The 16,193-nt window shown below is 35.2% G+C and overlaps 2 protein-coding genes across 4 annotated transcripts in view; one reads left to right on the top strand and one right to left on the bottom strand.

The window, feature by feature from the left end:
- RARRES1 (retinoic acid receptor responder 1) overlaps positions 1–6,633 on the top strand; it is a 29,425-nt gene extending 22,792 nt beyond the window's left edge. For all 3 annotated transcript variants that reach the window (XM_045539551.1, XM_045539550.1, XM_045539552.1), the window contains exons 4-6: positions 1,020–1,156; positions 6,167–6,229; positions 6,313–6,633. In XM_045539551.1, coding sequence (XP_045395507.1) covers positions 1,020–1,156; positions 6,167–6,229; positions 6,313–6,429 — 317 coding nt within the window. In that variant the 3' untranslated portion in view covers positions 6,430–6,633. The remainder of the gene's footprint in view (positions 1–1,019; positions 1,157–6,166; positions 6,230–6,312) is intronic.
- A 4,493-nt stretch (positions 6,634–11,126) lies between these two features.
- GFM1 (G elongation factor mitochondrial 1) overlaps positions 11,127–16,193 on the bottom strand; it is a 47,901-nt gene continuing 42,834 nt past the window's right edge. The window contains exons 16-18 of the mRNA XM_045539548.1: positions 12,388–12,548; positions 11,589–11,642; positions 11,127–11,456 (exon numbers count right to left, since the gene is read on the bottom strand). Of these exons, the coding sequence (XP_045395504.1) occupies positions 11,325–11,456; positions 11,589–11,642; positions 12,388–12,548 (347 nt within the window). The 3' untranslated portion in view covers positions 11,127–11,324. The remainder of the gene's footprint in view (positions 11,457–11,588; positions 11,643–12,387; positions 12,549–16,193) is intronic.

Raw genomic sequence — 16,193 nt, 5'->3', positions numbered from 1 at the left:
CCTCCATCCCAAAGAAACCTCTCCCTCCCCTGTTCTCCCCCAGCTCCCTGATCCCCCCCTCTTAAGCAACGTATCAGCTGTGTCTCTACACTGTTGAACATGTGGGGGGGTGGGGGGCCATCTTTGTATCCTCCACAGCACAAGGCAATTAATTAATGCTCTTTGAATTGCCTACTAGTATAAACCAGTCAAGTTCTACCAATACAGAATAGAATTTATGCTAAACATTTTCCCAAGAAGCGTGTTAGTATTCCTCATGTGTTGTGCTATTATTGGGCCTTAATACAGACTATCCATGTAAAATCGCATAAAATGATGGTCCATGTATAATAATCTCATAAATTAATGATTCAGTAAAATTTGAGTTCCTAAAATCATAAAAGATAATTTATTAATCATTGTATCCCTATCTCTAGTAGTGTCTGATATTAAGTAGATTTTTAAAAAAATGTTTGCTGAATTAAAAAGATATTAGATCCAAAAACAAGGCCACAAGAAAAATCCACCTGATCTCTTCACATGTTCAAAGAAAGTAACAGAGATGCTGCCAACACACTGACTAGCTTTAAAACCAATGATCAGAGAAGGGCAGTGATATGTTGGCAGATTAGGGAGCAAAGACCATCACATTGACACCCAAACCAAAAGGTAATGTAGAGATCACGGACAGATTTTTCAACCTAATTAAAAATACTTCTCAACTGATAAGACTTTAGATTAACTTTAAATATCATTATAACTCTTACTTTGCATGTATATAGTACAACAAATACTCATTAAATTGCTTTATAATAGATTTACTCAGAGCGGCAAGTTGAATGGAACATATAAATCTCTGCATTAACATAGAAATAGATACAAACGAATCACATGTCTGGTTCAAGGTCTTGCTGTGACAGAGATGACTGATATGACCAGGTTTAAATCCTATTTCATTACTGAAACTTCTGAAATTTTGTCTTGAAAAATGCCTATTATTTGTATTAACAAATGTGCCTTTTTTTTCCCCTCCCTTTCAGATAGTCATGGACATATTGATCCCTCTTTGAAACCCATTTGGGATTTGGCTTTTCTTGGCAGCTCTTACGTAATGTGGGAAAAGACAACCCAGTTTTTACACTACTATTTGGCGCAGCTCACTAGTGTGAAGCAGTGGGTAAGAAAAACTGAAAATTAACTTGTGCCACAAGAGATACAACCAGGGCAGTGTTCTTTGACTGAATTAATCTGTATTTCTAATTTCATGGCAAGAGTCTTACTCACATTTCATTCATTCAACAAATACTTAAGTGCCTGCAATGGGCCAAGTATGATTTTTAGGGACTGGGGACATAGCAGTGAACAAAAAGCACAATGTTGCTGCCCTCATTGAGATTAATTCTAGTGAGAGAAGATTAAGAAAGAGTGAATTAATAAACAGGTATTATCAAATGATGGTAAGTGCTACGAAAAAAATAATGTATAGAAAAGAATGCAGGGTACTGGTAGAATTACTACTTACATAGTCTGAAGTACGGCTAATTTGAACAGAGGTGACATTGGGGCAGAGGCCAAAGGCAAGTGAGAGTGAGCCCTACTCCCCTAAGGGAGGAGAATATCAGGCAGAGGGAACTGAAGCAGCAATGTGGCTGACGGCTGGGAGAAATAGCAGTGAGGCCAGTGCGGCTGGAACAGAGTGAGCAAGGGGAGTGTGCCAGGAGACGAGAGGAAGTGGGGAGGATCAGTTCACCAAAGGCCTGTGAGGCCACGAGAAGGGCCTTATCTTTCTCTGTCAGAGGAGCGACACAGTCTGACTTACAATACGATCATTCTTGTGGCTATGCTGAGAACAGACCATAGAGAGATAAGGGAGGAAGCAGGAAGATCAGTAAAATATTGCTATAATCTAGGCAAGGCCTGGTGGTGGCTTGGACCAGGGTGGTAGCAATGGAGGTGGTGAGAATTGCCTGGATTCTGATAGACTGACAGTGTTTGCTCATGGGTTGGATATGGATATCAGAGAATAAGACATAAGGATAATTCTCAGGATTTTGGCCTGAGTAACTGGAAGGATAGAGTTTTCACTTATTGATTGAAGAAGACTACAGGAGGAACATATTTGAGGGAAAATTATCTGGATTTGGGGCATGATAGTCAGCTGGACATGAGAGTCTGAAGTTTAGTGGAAAAGTCCAGGCTACAGTTATCACCATATAGCTGGTATTTAAAGCCACAAGACTGGATGAGATCACAGGTAATGAGCATAGACAAAGAAAATAAGTTATGTAAGGACTGAATCCTGGAACACTTCTAACTTTAGAGGATGGAGATATAGGAAAATAAAGTGTTTCAAGGATGAGGATTGGCTGACAGTATCAAATGCTGCTGGAAATTCAAGTAAGATGAGGACTGAGAATTGACCATTCAATTTAGCAGTTGGCAGTCAATGGAGAGAGCTTATTAAGAGCTATCTCACTGGCACAGTGAGGGCAAAAGCCTTAAGGAGAAGATGGGAGGAGAGGAAGTGGACATTGCATCTCTTTCAAGAAACTTAGCTATAAAGAGGAATAAAAGAAAAGAAGGGGACTGTAGCTGGAGGATGGGTAAGTGTAGGGTTCAAAGAGGGTTTTTTCCTGTTGTACTTTTAAGTTGGAAGCATATTTATATGTTAATGAGAATCTAGCAGAGAGAACCAAAATGGGAATTGCAAGGAAGAGAGGAAAAGTTGTTGGAGTTAGTATCTTTTAGTAGGCAAAAGAGGATGTGATCAATGCAGATGATTTTAGGAACATGGAGAATTCACCTGGAGGGAAAGCAGAGAACAGTGGCCCACGTGCAGGTAGGAGAGTAGATATCAGGGTGGGAGATCCATTCTAACTGCTTCTGTCTTCTCAGTGAAAAAGGCAAAGCCATCAGCTGAGAGGGAGGATGAGAGAAGAGGTGCTGGGATATAGGTGGGGGTAGGGGGCACCATGGGGCACTGCAGGCCTCTTGAAGGTTTGTGGGCGTGAAATCAGAGCAGTCATTGTCAACGAGGTGGGCATGAAGTAGACACAGAGTTGGATTTAGCCAGGGTGGGAGTTTCTGTCAGGCAAGTATGATGTGAGGAGAGAGGGGCGTTCTCAGAGTAAACAAAATCAACTTCTCTGAGAGGCAAGCTGAACTAATCAAACTACCAATTTTAAAAAATCATTTTCTTCATGGATTCACCCACGGATGGATATCAGTGAATATCTTCTGAGTATGGGATTTACCCAGCATGAAGTCAGCATTTTTAATGCCAATAATAAAGTTTGGTGTGCCTTCCAAAGGCCACTTGTAAAACAGACTTCAACTAGAAACCTTTCTTTCTTTACTTATAAAAATGAACATATTTCTTTCCCCTTATAGAATGCTTTTTAATAGAAATTATCATCTAATTGATTGTTGCTATATAACAAGTCAGGATATGGCAGAGTTCCTTTGCTAGATAAAAGTTTCTCTCTTTTTCTGACTGTCCCTCTTATCTACCAAGATGACCATATCCTCAACAAGAGGCTTTTACCTTACTTGAGAAGTTTTCTTAAAGTCTTTACCCTAACTAGAGGTCTCTGTCAGCCAAAGGTACAATCCATTATAGAAACCATCTCATCTACCCTATTATGCTATGAAATCTGCTTCGGATAGCTTGTATTAGTAACGTAAGCCTACTTACTCTACTAAAACTGTAACAGTTCTGCTAGGGATCATTCTCTCTTTTTTGGGCAGTGTGAGGTAAGGTGGGTCATGAACATGTTTAAGGGAACAAACAAAACACTTCCAGACCAGGCACAGTGGCTCATGCCTGTAGTGCCAGCACCCTGGGAGGCCGAGGGGAGAGGATCACTTGGGGTCAGGAGTTTGAGACCAGCCTGAGCAAGAGCGAGACCCTGTCTCTACTAAAAATAGGAAAAAATTAGCCAGGCATGGTTGTATGTGCCTCTGGTCCCAGCTACCCAGGAGGCTGAGGCAGGAGGATCGCTTGAGCCCAGGAGTTTGAGGCTGCTATGAGTTAGGCTGATGCCACGGCACTCTAGTCCAGATGACTCTATCTCAAAAAAAAACCACTTCCAGTCTGTCTCCAGGAAGATTAAAATACTGAGTTACCAGAAAATATAATACTATATCATCAACTATTTAGACTACAAGGATTTGACATTCATGATGATTTGAACAGAGGCCAAAAAGATTATTTCTGAATATTAAAAATAATGACTTCTTGGTAGAGCTTGACTTGGTTGGGGACAGTCTAATCCTGGAATATTTTGCCAGGCTGGGATGTGCAATGCCCTCTTCTGCAGTTCTTTAATAAGTTGTGCTTTTTGGTTTGGTTTAAGGGTGCTTCCTCCTGGAGGAGAAAGAATCTATAAAAACAGAAATGTAATGGTGTGTTTCAGTAACTTTAATGAGGAAGTTCTTAATCAAATGATAGAGTTTTCAAGTGTTAATCATGATTCAAATTTTTGTATTAAAAAATGAGTAACACTGTATTTTTAGCAAAAATAGTTTGTCAAATGGAGTTGGAGTCATCTCATCATTTGTTTTACGTTCTGCCTCTTTTTTTGACTCAAATCTGGAGACTGCCATGATTTCCTTAGAAATGCTGTCTTCAAAAGCAGAGTCAGAAGGCACTGTTCTAAAAAAAAAAAAAAAAACAAAAAAAAACTTTAAGTTTAAAAGTAAAACCAAGTTTTAAATTATAAAAATACACGGTAAACAATCAGGCTCTGAGAAATAGTGCAGACTGGGTGTGGTGGCTCACTCCTATAATCCTAGCACTTTGGGAGGCCAAAGCAGGAGGATTCCTTGAGATCAGGAGTTTGAGAAATAGTGCAGATAGCACAAAAGTCTGAGATAATAGTCACAGGACTAAGCAGCCAGCTGGTGTGGAACATCTTGGGATAGATTACCATTTCCTTCCAAGATCAAGATAGTCACCAAATGTGGGTCAAACAAAGCTAAATACACTCCTAAAACTAACAATGCCAGACTGATCATTGGAACCTTCAGTAACTAGTCTCTTAAGAGACAATGAATTTTCTCTCAAGAATTCTCTGACTTTGCAGCTTATACCTCCGACATTTGCTTTGAGCATTCATGGGTATACTGTGAGGCAGGAGGGAAACCTACCCAATAATGCAAAACAGACATAATAGAAAAAACAGTGAATTCCTGACTTATCTAGGCCCTTTCTTGTATGTTCTCCCTTCAGGACCCTCCTCACCTAATGGAAATTTCATGGCTTGTAAAAATCTCCATAGATATCAAGTACTTTTTTTTTTTTTTTTGCCTTTTCATATTCCTTAGTAGTCTTTATAAAAACCTGATAGGAGAAAACTAAAATTATAATCCAAATTGAGGGTTTCTTTTTTAAATTTCCCCTCTTCCATTTTTACTAATTAAGAGCTACATACTTGCAAGAAAAAAAAAAAAGGAAATGTCAAAAAGAAAATAGGAAATTGGTTTAGTCACTAGTAAAATTTATAGAAATCAAATGAATAAAAGAGGTGAAGATGACTGCCTACCAAAATATATACAATGCACTGGTTTTAGCAAAAGTCTAGCATAGCTTCATATAGTATATATGAAGAATGTGGGTGGAGTCAGAAGATCTGGGTTTGAATTCCCATTTGTTACAAGCTGTAACCTCAAGTTACCTCTACTGTAAAACCAGGATCATACTACATACTATTCTAAGATAGTCAGAATCACATGAGAACATGTATAAAGTGCCTAACAGAACCTGGCCCGTGGCAGGTACTGTAGAAATACTGGTTGCCCTTCCCCTTTTCTTATTGCCTGGTATTAATATATAAGGACTAACATACCAGTTTAAGGTACATGTATAGTATCTAGATCCCTCAGGCTGTTAAAATATTCTACCTATCACCATAGACCTCGGCCTCCATCAAAAACCATAAATATTAAAGAGAAAAAGTGATAGAAACACATTCAACCAGACTTTCATACAACTCAGTGATAAGACAAAAATAAGGATCTTACTTCTGTACCTCGATGCAGAATACTACCAAAGAAAGTGAGGCTGAAATCTAAAAGGCAGCAAGAGTCAAAGTACCCATCTGAAACAAGAATGTATATGACATAAGCCTTCCAATATAATAAGCTAATATAAACTCACTGTCTATATTATACTTTTTTCTTCCTCCAGAAAACTGATGATGATGAAATTGATTTTGATTATACTGTTCTACTTCATGAATTCTCAACACAGGTAAAATACAATTAATTGTATGTAGAATTTTTTTTACCATAAGTTTTTACAGATTATAGTATTTTATAACTCTTATTTCCTAGGAAATAATTCCTTGTCGTATTCACTTGGTCTGGTACCCTGGCAAACCACTTAAAGTGAAGTACCACTGTCAAGAGCTACAGACACCAGAAGAAGCCTCTGGGACTGAAGAAGGATAGGCTGTGGCACCTACAGAGCTTAATCATTTCTAAAAAGAAAAAGTGATCTGCTTATACTAAATTCTAAACAAAATCACTGTACTAGACTAAGTCATTATATTAGTAAAACAGCTAAGGTATAAGCATTCTAATAACTTGGGGAAAGCCTATGATGACAAGTAAATACTACAAAATTAAAACATGTTGGGTTTGTTTGTTTTTCAATTAGTCTTCTTTAGTTTTTAACCCTGGGAGCACATACATACCAAACTCTACTCAGTGCTAAACAGTCACCGGCAGTTTCCCCAGGGTTTCACCCCTAAAATGTAAAATCCAGTCAATTAGCAATGCTGCCACCGGATCAGTAAGTATTTAAAAAAACAAAGCAAAAAATGATGGTCTCATCTCTGAATCTACATTTCTCATATTTTGAACATATTGTGGTTATTTTATGTTGCTAAATTGCTTCTACTGAGTATGTAAACAAAGATAATATATTTTCAATGAAAGTAAACTGTAGGAAAAATATTAACTATTTAAAAGGAATTTTGCTGTATTTTATGATTTCAAGCAAGTATTCCTTTTTAAGTTGCTATCTTTTAAATAAATACTTACATTTCTAAATAATGTGTTAAATGTGTTTGTAGAGATTTGTATACATAGGAAAAATTTGGGGTGCTAAACTGGAATTAAATGAAATTTTAATATTGCTTCATTCAAATTTTACAAGTAATAGAGTATATCTTACCAGATAAAGCTGTCCACAAGCACGCGTTAAAAGGAACACTGATGTAACTGAAAGTGTATTAAATATTTACAATTTTCATTTATAAGGACAACTTGGACCCAGTGTTGGCCTAAGTAATTTATAAAAGCAAACACAATATGTACCATAATCAAATTCAGTGGAGTACCTCCTCAAGGCAGGAAGAATTGATCCAGGAAATGTGGCCATCATCTGCCTCTCAAAATTAATATCATTTAATGGAACACTCATATCAGTGTCTAAAAACCTTTAGCCAGGTTTCATGTCCAGTAATTGATTAGGAAGCATCAGCCCTAAAATATATAAAAATATTACTTTCAAGTCTGTACTGTTAGATAATTGGAAAAGTTTATACTAAAGAGAAAAATTTTAAAGGCATGGACTCATACAAAATAAAAATAAGCAGCTCTAGTTATATATTTTTCTATTTAAAACCCTACCCTTTGCATTTATCTTCCCAACATCCACTTGATTTAAAGAGTTGTCTGTATTCTGAAGTAATGCAAATAATCATTTAAAGGAAACAACCTACAATGATTAAATCATGCCAGAATCGAGCAGTGGACTCCCTAAGTGATCTTCCAAAAAAGGGCCCAAGAGCATTATAATAGCATATTCAATGTCTTGTGATCTTTAATCAATCTTTTCATATCACATTAAGGACTAAAAAAGAGCCTTTACTTGGTGTTTCAGCTTTCTAGAGTCTTAGCTTTGAGTCTTCATCTTCATAAAGGCATTTTTCATTAGTGAGATTAGGCTCACAAATGTGACCTTAATTAAACCAGGTAAGGATTCTAAAGTAATCCTTTAACAGATCTATTTCAGTGTAATAGATTATGAAAGGGAATTCTATAAATACAAAAGATTGTATACAAACACAATTACCTAGTTTATAAATTTATAAAACCCATAAAAGTTACAGCAAATAAAAATTTCTCAATATCACAAGAACATCCTTTCTAGCACGAACTCTAAAATTGCTGACTTGGATTTAGTAACATTGATTTCACTAGCTAACAACAGAAAAATTACTTCATGTGCCTTAGCATAAAATAAAAAATTCTAAATTCCCTAAGCCTTCTTTTTATTAAGAGTCTAAGTTCTTCTGAATCACTCTGAGGCAATGACAATTACATTCATCATAATCATTTTCATAACCTCTTTAAAACTTTCAGAATTTTAAGACATACAAAATAATACCAGGGATTTTGTCTGTATTCTGTTTTATTCTACTCAGTTTCATTTTTTCCTACCTAAATTATGAATGGTTAGAAGTTAAACAAGGTCTTTTGAAACTCAGTTGGAATTGTCTATATTTGCACTTGAATTTTAGTCCTTCATGACATCTTAGTTTTTACATCAATCTCTCTTAGCTTAGAAAATTCTAACCACTCTGTGACTTTTCCTAACTTTCTAAATACTACAATCACCTAACATGCTGCCTGGCATTACCTGAATGGATAAATAAGTTACAATTAACTTATTTCAATGATGCATTAACTTGATATTTATTTGAAAGCAGCAACTAGAGCTCCAATTCAACAATTTATAGTTGAATATATAGTTGCAATTAGTAATGCAAATAGCTATCTTCTACAAAGGGATACATTCCAACATGTTACAATTTTCATCTACCAGGTGGCTGCCAATTTTAAGACTCACATAGAACATGAAAAATGCTAAACTTCAGACTTGATTAAATTTTAGTGATTTTTATAAACCACACAATCTAAGAGTGAGCAGAGAGGAAAAGAATAACAGAAAACAGAAAAATTGACTATATATTTTTTAAGATAGTTACCAAGGCAGGCATGGTAGTTGCATGCACCTGTAGTCCCAGCTATTCCAGAGGCTGAGGCCGAAGGATTGCTTCAGCCTAGGAGCTCGAGACCAGCCAGAGCCACATAACAAGACTCCATCTCTTAAAAAAAAAAGGTAAAGTCATCAGATGAAGAACCAATAGCCCAAACTCTAATATCACACAAAAGAATATTAATAATATGACACATCTGAATTTCACAAATCTTTCATTTCATGTTTTGGGCCTAAGTATAGGCAATACTTCAGCAGTCTTTAACTTTGACTGCGTATCAGAATCACCTGAAAAACTTACCTTAGTCCATCCAAAGAATCTAAATATCTGAGGGTGGGCCTAGGTATTTCTTTCTAAAGCTCCCCAAGTGATTTTTAAAGTGCAGCAATGGTTGAACATCAGTGCAATACTACCTAGTGCTGCTAGTATTCTCTAACACAAATACGTAATACTGTCTTTCTGTAAATCAGTCAACAATTATCCTTCACAATAACATTAAAAAATCCTCACTTATAAATATTCTCATTAATTTTTTCCATGCTACAGACTTTAGTTGGTGTGTGGTCTCTACCAATTGTAACTACACTAATGAGTTAGCAAGAGATGTGGGTTCTGGTCCTGGATTTGTCCATATGTGATCCTATTCTTGTTAGTCCCACCAGCTGGGCCACATCATTGCCTATGAAATGCTGGTGTTTGATTAGATATCTAGGACCTTTTCTGATACTATAACTTTATAACCAGAATGTTTAACAGATTACAAACAAGTCCAAATTTATCCATCTTAGTTCCAGTATTTCTGATCATTCTTAATAGCCAGAGGAATGATGATAAATTTAATGAAGGTACATAAATGTATTTCCTCTTTAGGAACAATATTCAAAGTTATTGTGAATGGCACAAGATGCTGATGAAATATCACAACCACCACAGTTTTTCAGGCTTGATGCTATTGTAGCAATAGACATTCATAGGGGAAATGCACTTGGTGAATAATTATAACTGAAAGTATCAATTTGAAACTTAAGCTGTGTGGTCTTAGAAAAGATGTCACAGCTTAAGTTTAATTTATCTTCTCTGTGCCTTTGCTTCCTCTATTACAAAATGGGCATAATTATAGTATTTATTCTCACAGGGTTGTGAGAAATAATATACATTTAAAGGATTTGGCAAATGTCTTGAAAACATGTTCTTAATACTTTTAAAAAATCTTTTTCCCCCCAGAAACTTTAAGTTATAAAGCCAAATCTATAAATTAAGAAAGCCAAAAAAATTTTATAGCAATTATTTTATTTCTATTCAGTAACGGGAAGGACTAGGATACATCTATGGCATAAAATGATTTTTGGATAAAGCAATTCTGATAGAACTGTCAGGGAAAGCCCAAATCACTCTGGAAATAAAAGCTTAACCTTTGTTCTTTCACAATCTCAATGAGTACAATATACGATAAATTCTAATAGACTAAAATTCGACCAGCATTTACTAGGTGACTGAAACTAACTGGGCCACAACTCTATAAATTGTATTTTATTATTTAGGGCTGCAGAAACATCAAGATGAACACAAACAAGAATAGCATATGCAAGTGTCCATTTTTTACTTCATAAAGGACTGCAAGAAAGTGACATTTATACTCCTAAAACAGAAGCAGTTACAAATTTGCAAAAGCCACAAATTGAAGCAATCAGCCATATAAAAAAGATGGAAATTTAGCTAATATTTTAATATCCTAATAAAGAATCTGAAAATTGCTCTCTATTAAGATCATATGAAATCCACTCTTAAACAGCAAAGCCTGCCCATTAATCACACTCCAAGAAGTGTCATGATGTACACAATTCATTTTCAAGTCTTCAAACTAATAATTTGAAAATTTTTTTAAATACAGAGGTATGAGACATAGACAATAGGCAAACAGGTAAAGTAAATATGACAAAACAAATTATATGATAAATGATTAACAAAGTTGTTTGTTGTTGAATCTAGATGGAAGGCATATGGCTATTTTTGTACTGTTTTTTCAGCTTCTCTGTATGTTGAAAACTCTCATAATAAAAAATTTGAAAAGGAAGTTTATATACATTAGAAGTATAAATGAAATTAGTGTCTTCCCCCCTTAAATAAATATTAACTATATTTCAGTAATAATCGTAGTTTATTTGAGGTTCTTTAAAACCAATCAATAGAGCTGAGCTATATATATAGAATTATCCTCGAATATAATAGAAGCTCCTGAATGTGAACAGGGAGGGCAGGCTGAATTTATTGTACTGGAATCCATCAAAGTATCTAAACCTTGCAGATTCAGTTAAAGTCAACTCAAAGTGAGGAAAGTTAGTTCTTGGCTTTTCCTTTTTTCACAGGAAGTTGACCCGTAGCTTCCAAATACTTATTAATGAGATCCTCTTGTGTGGATGGTAAACATGGCTGATATCTGCAATACTCCATTGTGTATTCTCCCTTTCCCTAGGAGTTAAAACAAAAAAAAAATTTTTTTTTGTAACTATCAAGTCACGCAAAGTCAGCATTTCAGAAATTTGATCGTTTTGTAAGTGGTCTTTTGAAGTGCACTGTAGTAATATTTAAACACTGGCTTACCTCTGTGCATGACCTAAGTTCAGTAGAATAACCAAACATATCATTTAGAGGGACCTGAAAACAAACACAGTAGATATTTCAGAATTGCTTATTGAAAAAATTTGAGAAAAATACATAGACATCTTAGCCATTTAATTCCTCTAGATTTAGGTTTCTACTCAATATTCTTGGTTTAAAAGGATTAAAAGCCAAAGAGAAACGTTTTTGTTTTATTCCAAGTGAAAAACCCTATTTGAAAATTATTTGACAGTTGCAACTAGAAACAAAATCTTTAATTTTACAGATGGCCTTCCCTCCTCATCTCCACTCTGCTCTCTGGCCCCAGCTCAAGCATTCAAAAATGTTTCTTCTGTGAAAATGTTAATACAACTTTCCTTTGGACACATTACTGATGTGCTTTGGTAGTATCTTCCAGGAGGCCTCATATAATGATAAACACCTTCTCCCCTGAGATTTAAGTCAAGAAAAGTACAGGCAAAGAAATTAAATATTACCCCAATAAAGTAGAGATCACATAATAAAAAGCAGCTATGCGAATAAAGCTAAAATGAGAAAGAAATATAACTATACATCTAAGAAAATGACATTCACAAAAGGCCAAGATAAAATGAATCTCATTTTTAGCTTTCACACTTGCATTACTCTAACAGCAAATTACAGAAATTGCCACACATATACAAGCCACAAATTCAACAGGGAAATGTGTCAATCTGCTCTACAATCTGCAAAAACAAAAGCTAATTCTGATTTCCTTCTGTGGTTAATAAAAGCAAGATTGTCAATGACCAATAGTACTTACATCTGCATACAATGTAAAATAGTCTTCAGCTCCATCTTGCCCCGTGATTACCCCATGGCGCCGGTTAATTCCTGCAATTACTGGTCCCTGAAATTCATTTGGGGCTATAACTTCCACAGACATAATAGGTTCAAGAATACATAATGTTGCATTTGCCAAGGCTAGGTTAAAAAAAAAAAAGTTTATTAGTCTTTAAACAAACTGACAAACTGGAACTCTTTTCTATCCAGATATATGAAAGGAAAACATATGGTACTCTTCCAAAAGTACACACACAAATGATAAGGTTCAAATAATTTATCTTGAGTTATTTTCTAGTAGCAGTAACAGTCACTCTTCTAAATGGAAATTCCAGTAAGACATTTAATTATAGTATTAGTACTTCCATTACCATATTTTTATCCTTAGAACTCATTAAACTGCAGAAAATAATATTAAAAAGGGTCTTAAAACAACATTTGATCAAGTCCTTTACCATCTAAATTATCCAGTTTAGTTACTTATTCTCTCTGAAAATCTTCAGGAGCCATAACACTGATTGTTAAGTCTTTGACCAAGGTTAACCTATTCTTTCTGGTTGGTCCCTGGCAGATAGTTATTTTTAACTATTAATGTAAGAAAATAACTTTTATCACAGGAAAGAGATGGGGGGGCACCCTTCATATACTCAGAGACAAGTCATGCGTGAGATCTGTCTGGCCGTTCCTAGGCTGAATAATTTCAGATGTGACTGCGAATTAGAAGACCAAGTTTCTAGTTTCTGCTCTGCCTCTAAGAAGTTATATGCCTTTTGGAAAAGCAGAGTTTGTCTAGGTCTCAAGTTTCTTCACATGCAAAATAAAGATATTGGACTTGATTTGGGCATTTAAGTACTAAAACTCAATGTATATGTCTGTATTTATTTTTTATCCCACTTAATACATAACCAGATACTTCTTACTATTACACATGCTGAGTAATATTTAAATGTACAATATGGAGAGAATATAATAAAGCTTCAAACATTCATATTTAATTTGGAAGTTGTGATAGTGCAGAATACTACTTCAGCCTCAGATTGGCTAATTTTATTTTGCTTTAAGCAAAACACAGAAAAGATGACAAAGATAATATTTTGTTTTTAAATAGTCATAATTTTCCCAGAAGCATCAATATGTTTATAACTAATTAACAATCATTCTTGTATTCACTAAAGCACTTCTAAAGACACTATCAGCTTCAGTGTAATAATGAAAACAGCAATTTAATATACTTGCATTTCTTAGAAATATTTTTTAATCAAACTAATATCCTAGCTCACACCAACCCTTGACTCATTAGTCCTAATTTTGTTCTGAAAGAGAAATAACTGAACTTAAGATTCATTGGCTAAGCCCTGTAGAATCCTACATGGACATCTAAATCAGACTAACAATTCTAAACTGTAGAAACAGCTCTATTTCTTGGGTTACCACAACAGCAGAGCTTCCTTGGCTCTGAAGAAATGTAATTAATGTGAAAAAAGGCACCCTGAAGGAGAGATGCGAGCAGACATATCCAGATTTAGTTACACATTATCTAGCATTCTCAACAGATGAGTAATGTAAAACAGCTAGATTGGGGTCCTATTTTATATACGGAAGGAAAAAGCCAAGTACGCAGGGCCCATCATTCAGTTGTAGAAGATAGCCTGTCTAGTTCTCATTTCATATTCCCTCACCCTGCTCCCTTCCTTTTAACTCCCTTTCTTCTTAAATCCACCTCCTGACTCACTTACAAATGAACCTTACCCTTACACACGCCTTCCTCTAACCCTATCGCAAGTGGCAAGACTCCAGAGCTAACTCACTGTCATCTTTCAGCAGCCACATAGCAGCCAAGTCCTAAAAGCAATTTTTCCTCAAGCAGATCAATGTGGTCTGTAGCTCCTCAAGGCAAGAAATGAAAATACTTATATTGGCATAAGACCTTTTAAGCCAAGGCAGTGGGTAGAGATGGTAATGTTTATATTTCAGCCCACTAGGAATAACATAGATATCACCAGGCCAGATGCTAAAGAAGCTGTGTGAGCTATCACTCTGGTCTGCCTTTAACTTTCAGCTGGACCACTAGCCAGCAAGTAACCCTGGGTCATTCAATTAATTGCTGTGAGCCTCAACTTTCTCAGCTATAAGGTCACTGTGAAAATATGGTAATTCATGTACTCAGCATAATACATAAGCAATCAATAAATGTTATTATTAAATATAACCATTATGAGACAAAATAGCTCAGGAATGGGTGGCATGGCACAGTGCCAGGTCAAAATTAATATACCAAGAAAAGGGATTAGCATTCACTATGTCCAAATATATATATGTGCAGGTGTTTTCAAGCACATTCTCATTTAGTATTTGTAGAATTATTATCACCAAACAGCCTGGGGAAAGTTCAGATGACCTGCATGTTTCCATAAAGTAAGAAAAGAGGAGAGCCATGATTCAAACTCAAAAACCCAGCACATTATGGGACAGATCATCAAAAAAAGGGCACTGTTGAGTTAAATGAGTTTAAAACGTAACTCTAGCTAGGCTCTTATTTCTCTTGCAGGGTAACTATACATTCAATGTTTCTGGGGAGACCAAGCATGGTGCCCCCAGAATAACTGGCCACAGAAAAGGACAGCAATGGTCACAGTCATAGGGTGAAACATGCCCAAAAACAGAACATTCAGTTTCACATTTCAGTTTTACATTATATCACTGATTAATCTTATGGACAAAGTTTAAAATTTGACTCAAATTAGTTCCAGTTTTCATTTTCTTAAATGAAGAATACATGAGATTTTAACTATGTTTCTTTTGATTCTGGTAATATGTAACATATATCTATATAACATACTATAATATTATAATAATTATATCTTATAAATATAAGCTATCTTTATTATGCTAAGCTCATTTGCCAACATTTTGGCCATGAAACTCTCATACGACATTCAGTGGAGGTATATATATAATAGGTTGATTTTCTTACTGAGTTTGGCAAGAACTTCCTTTCATGTGACTTTTACATTTTTGTCTGTTTTTCCCCCTTAGGATTGGAAAAGCTAATTTTTGTTTTTACTCCAAATCTAATTTTTTAAAGTTTTATTTTATTTTTAATTGACAAATTATAATTGTATATGTTTATGGGGTACAATGTGATGTTTCAAAGATTTTTGTCTTTCAATCATGGAGAAATAAGAATCAGAAGAAACAGCAAACAGAAGAATTTATTTTTCATACTAGCACCCTGCAGACTAGCACCCTTGTCTGCACATGTATATTTTGCCAAAATAAAACTTCTCAATTCAATTATAACCTAGTGCTTTTCCTTTGCACGTCTACCAGGCAATTAAGCATACTTAATATTTACACTATGCCTAAATAATAAAAAACTAAATGGTACATATTTAACTGTTTAGTTTTTATAGATATGGACATTTTTCACAGATATGTATGTGTATTATGGGCATACACATCTATATTTACTTACATTTAAATATAGGAGCAGTTAAAAAGAATGAGGATCTTTGTCAATTGATAACCATATCAATTACCTGGCTTTATATAACCTCTATCTCCAGGAAACCTACCAATTTCCAGTCAAGAACCAGCACAGAACAATTGGTACTTTCTAATTTGTTTTAATTATACTTCTAAAAAGTGTATCAAGTGATTATAACTAACTTGTCAGCATAAAATTGAAGTGGTAAACACTTTTTTTCTTTCTGTCTTTCAATGCTCAGCTGCAAAACGTGGCAAACACTTAAGTCTTTTACTGAGTCATGCCTAATAAAGTCTCAT

The sequence above is a fragment of the Lemur catta genome, chromosome 1, assembly GCF_020740605.2.
Source record: "Lemur catta isolate mLemCat1 chromosome 1, mLemCat1.pri, whole genome shotgun sequence".
Classification (NCBI taxonomy): Eukaryota; Metazoa; Chordata; class Mammalia; order Primates; family Lemuridae; genus Lemur; species Lemur catta.
The sequence above is the reverse complement of the archived record's forward strand: the minus strand, read 5'-3'. Positions and strand labels throughout refer to the sequence as shown.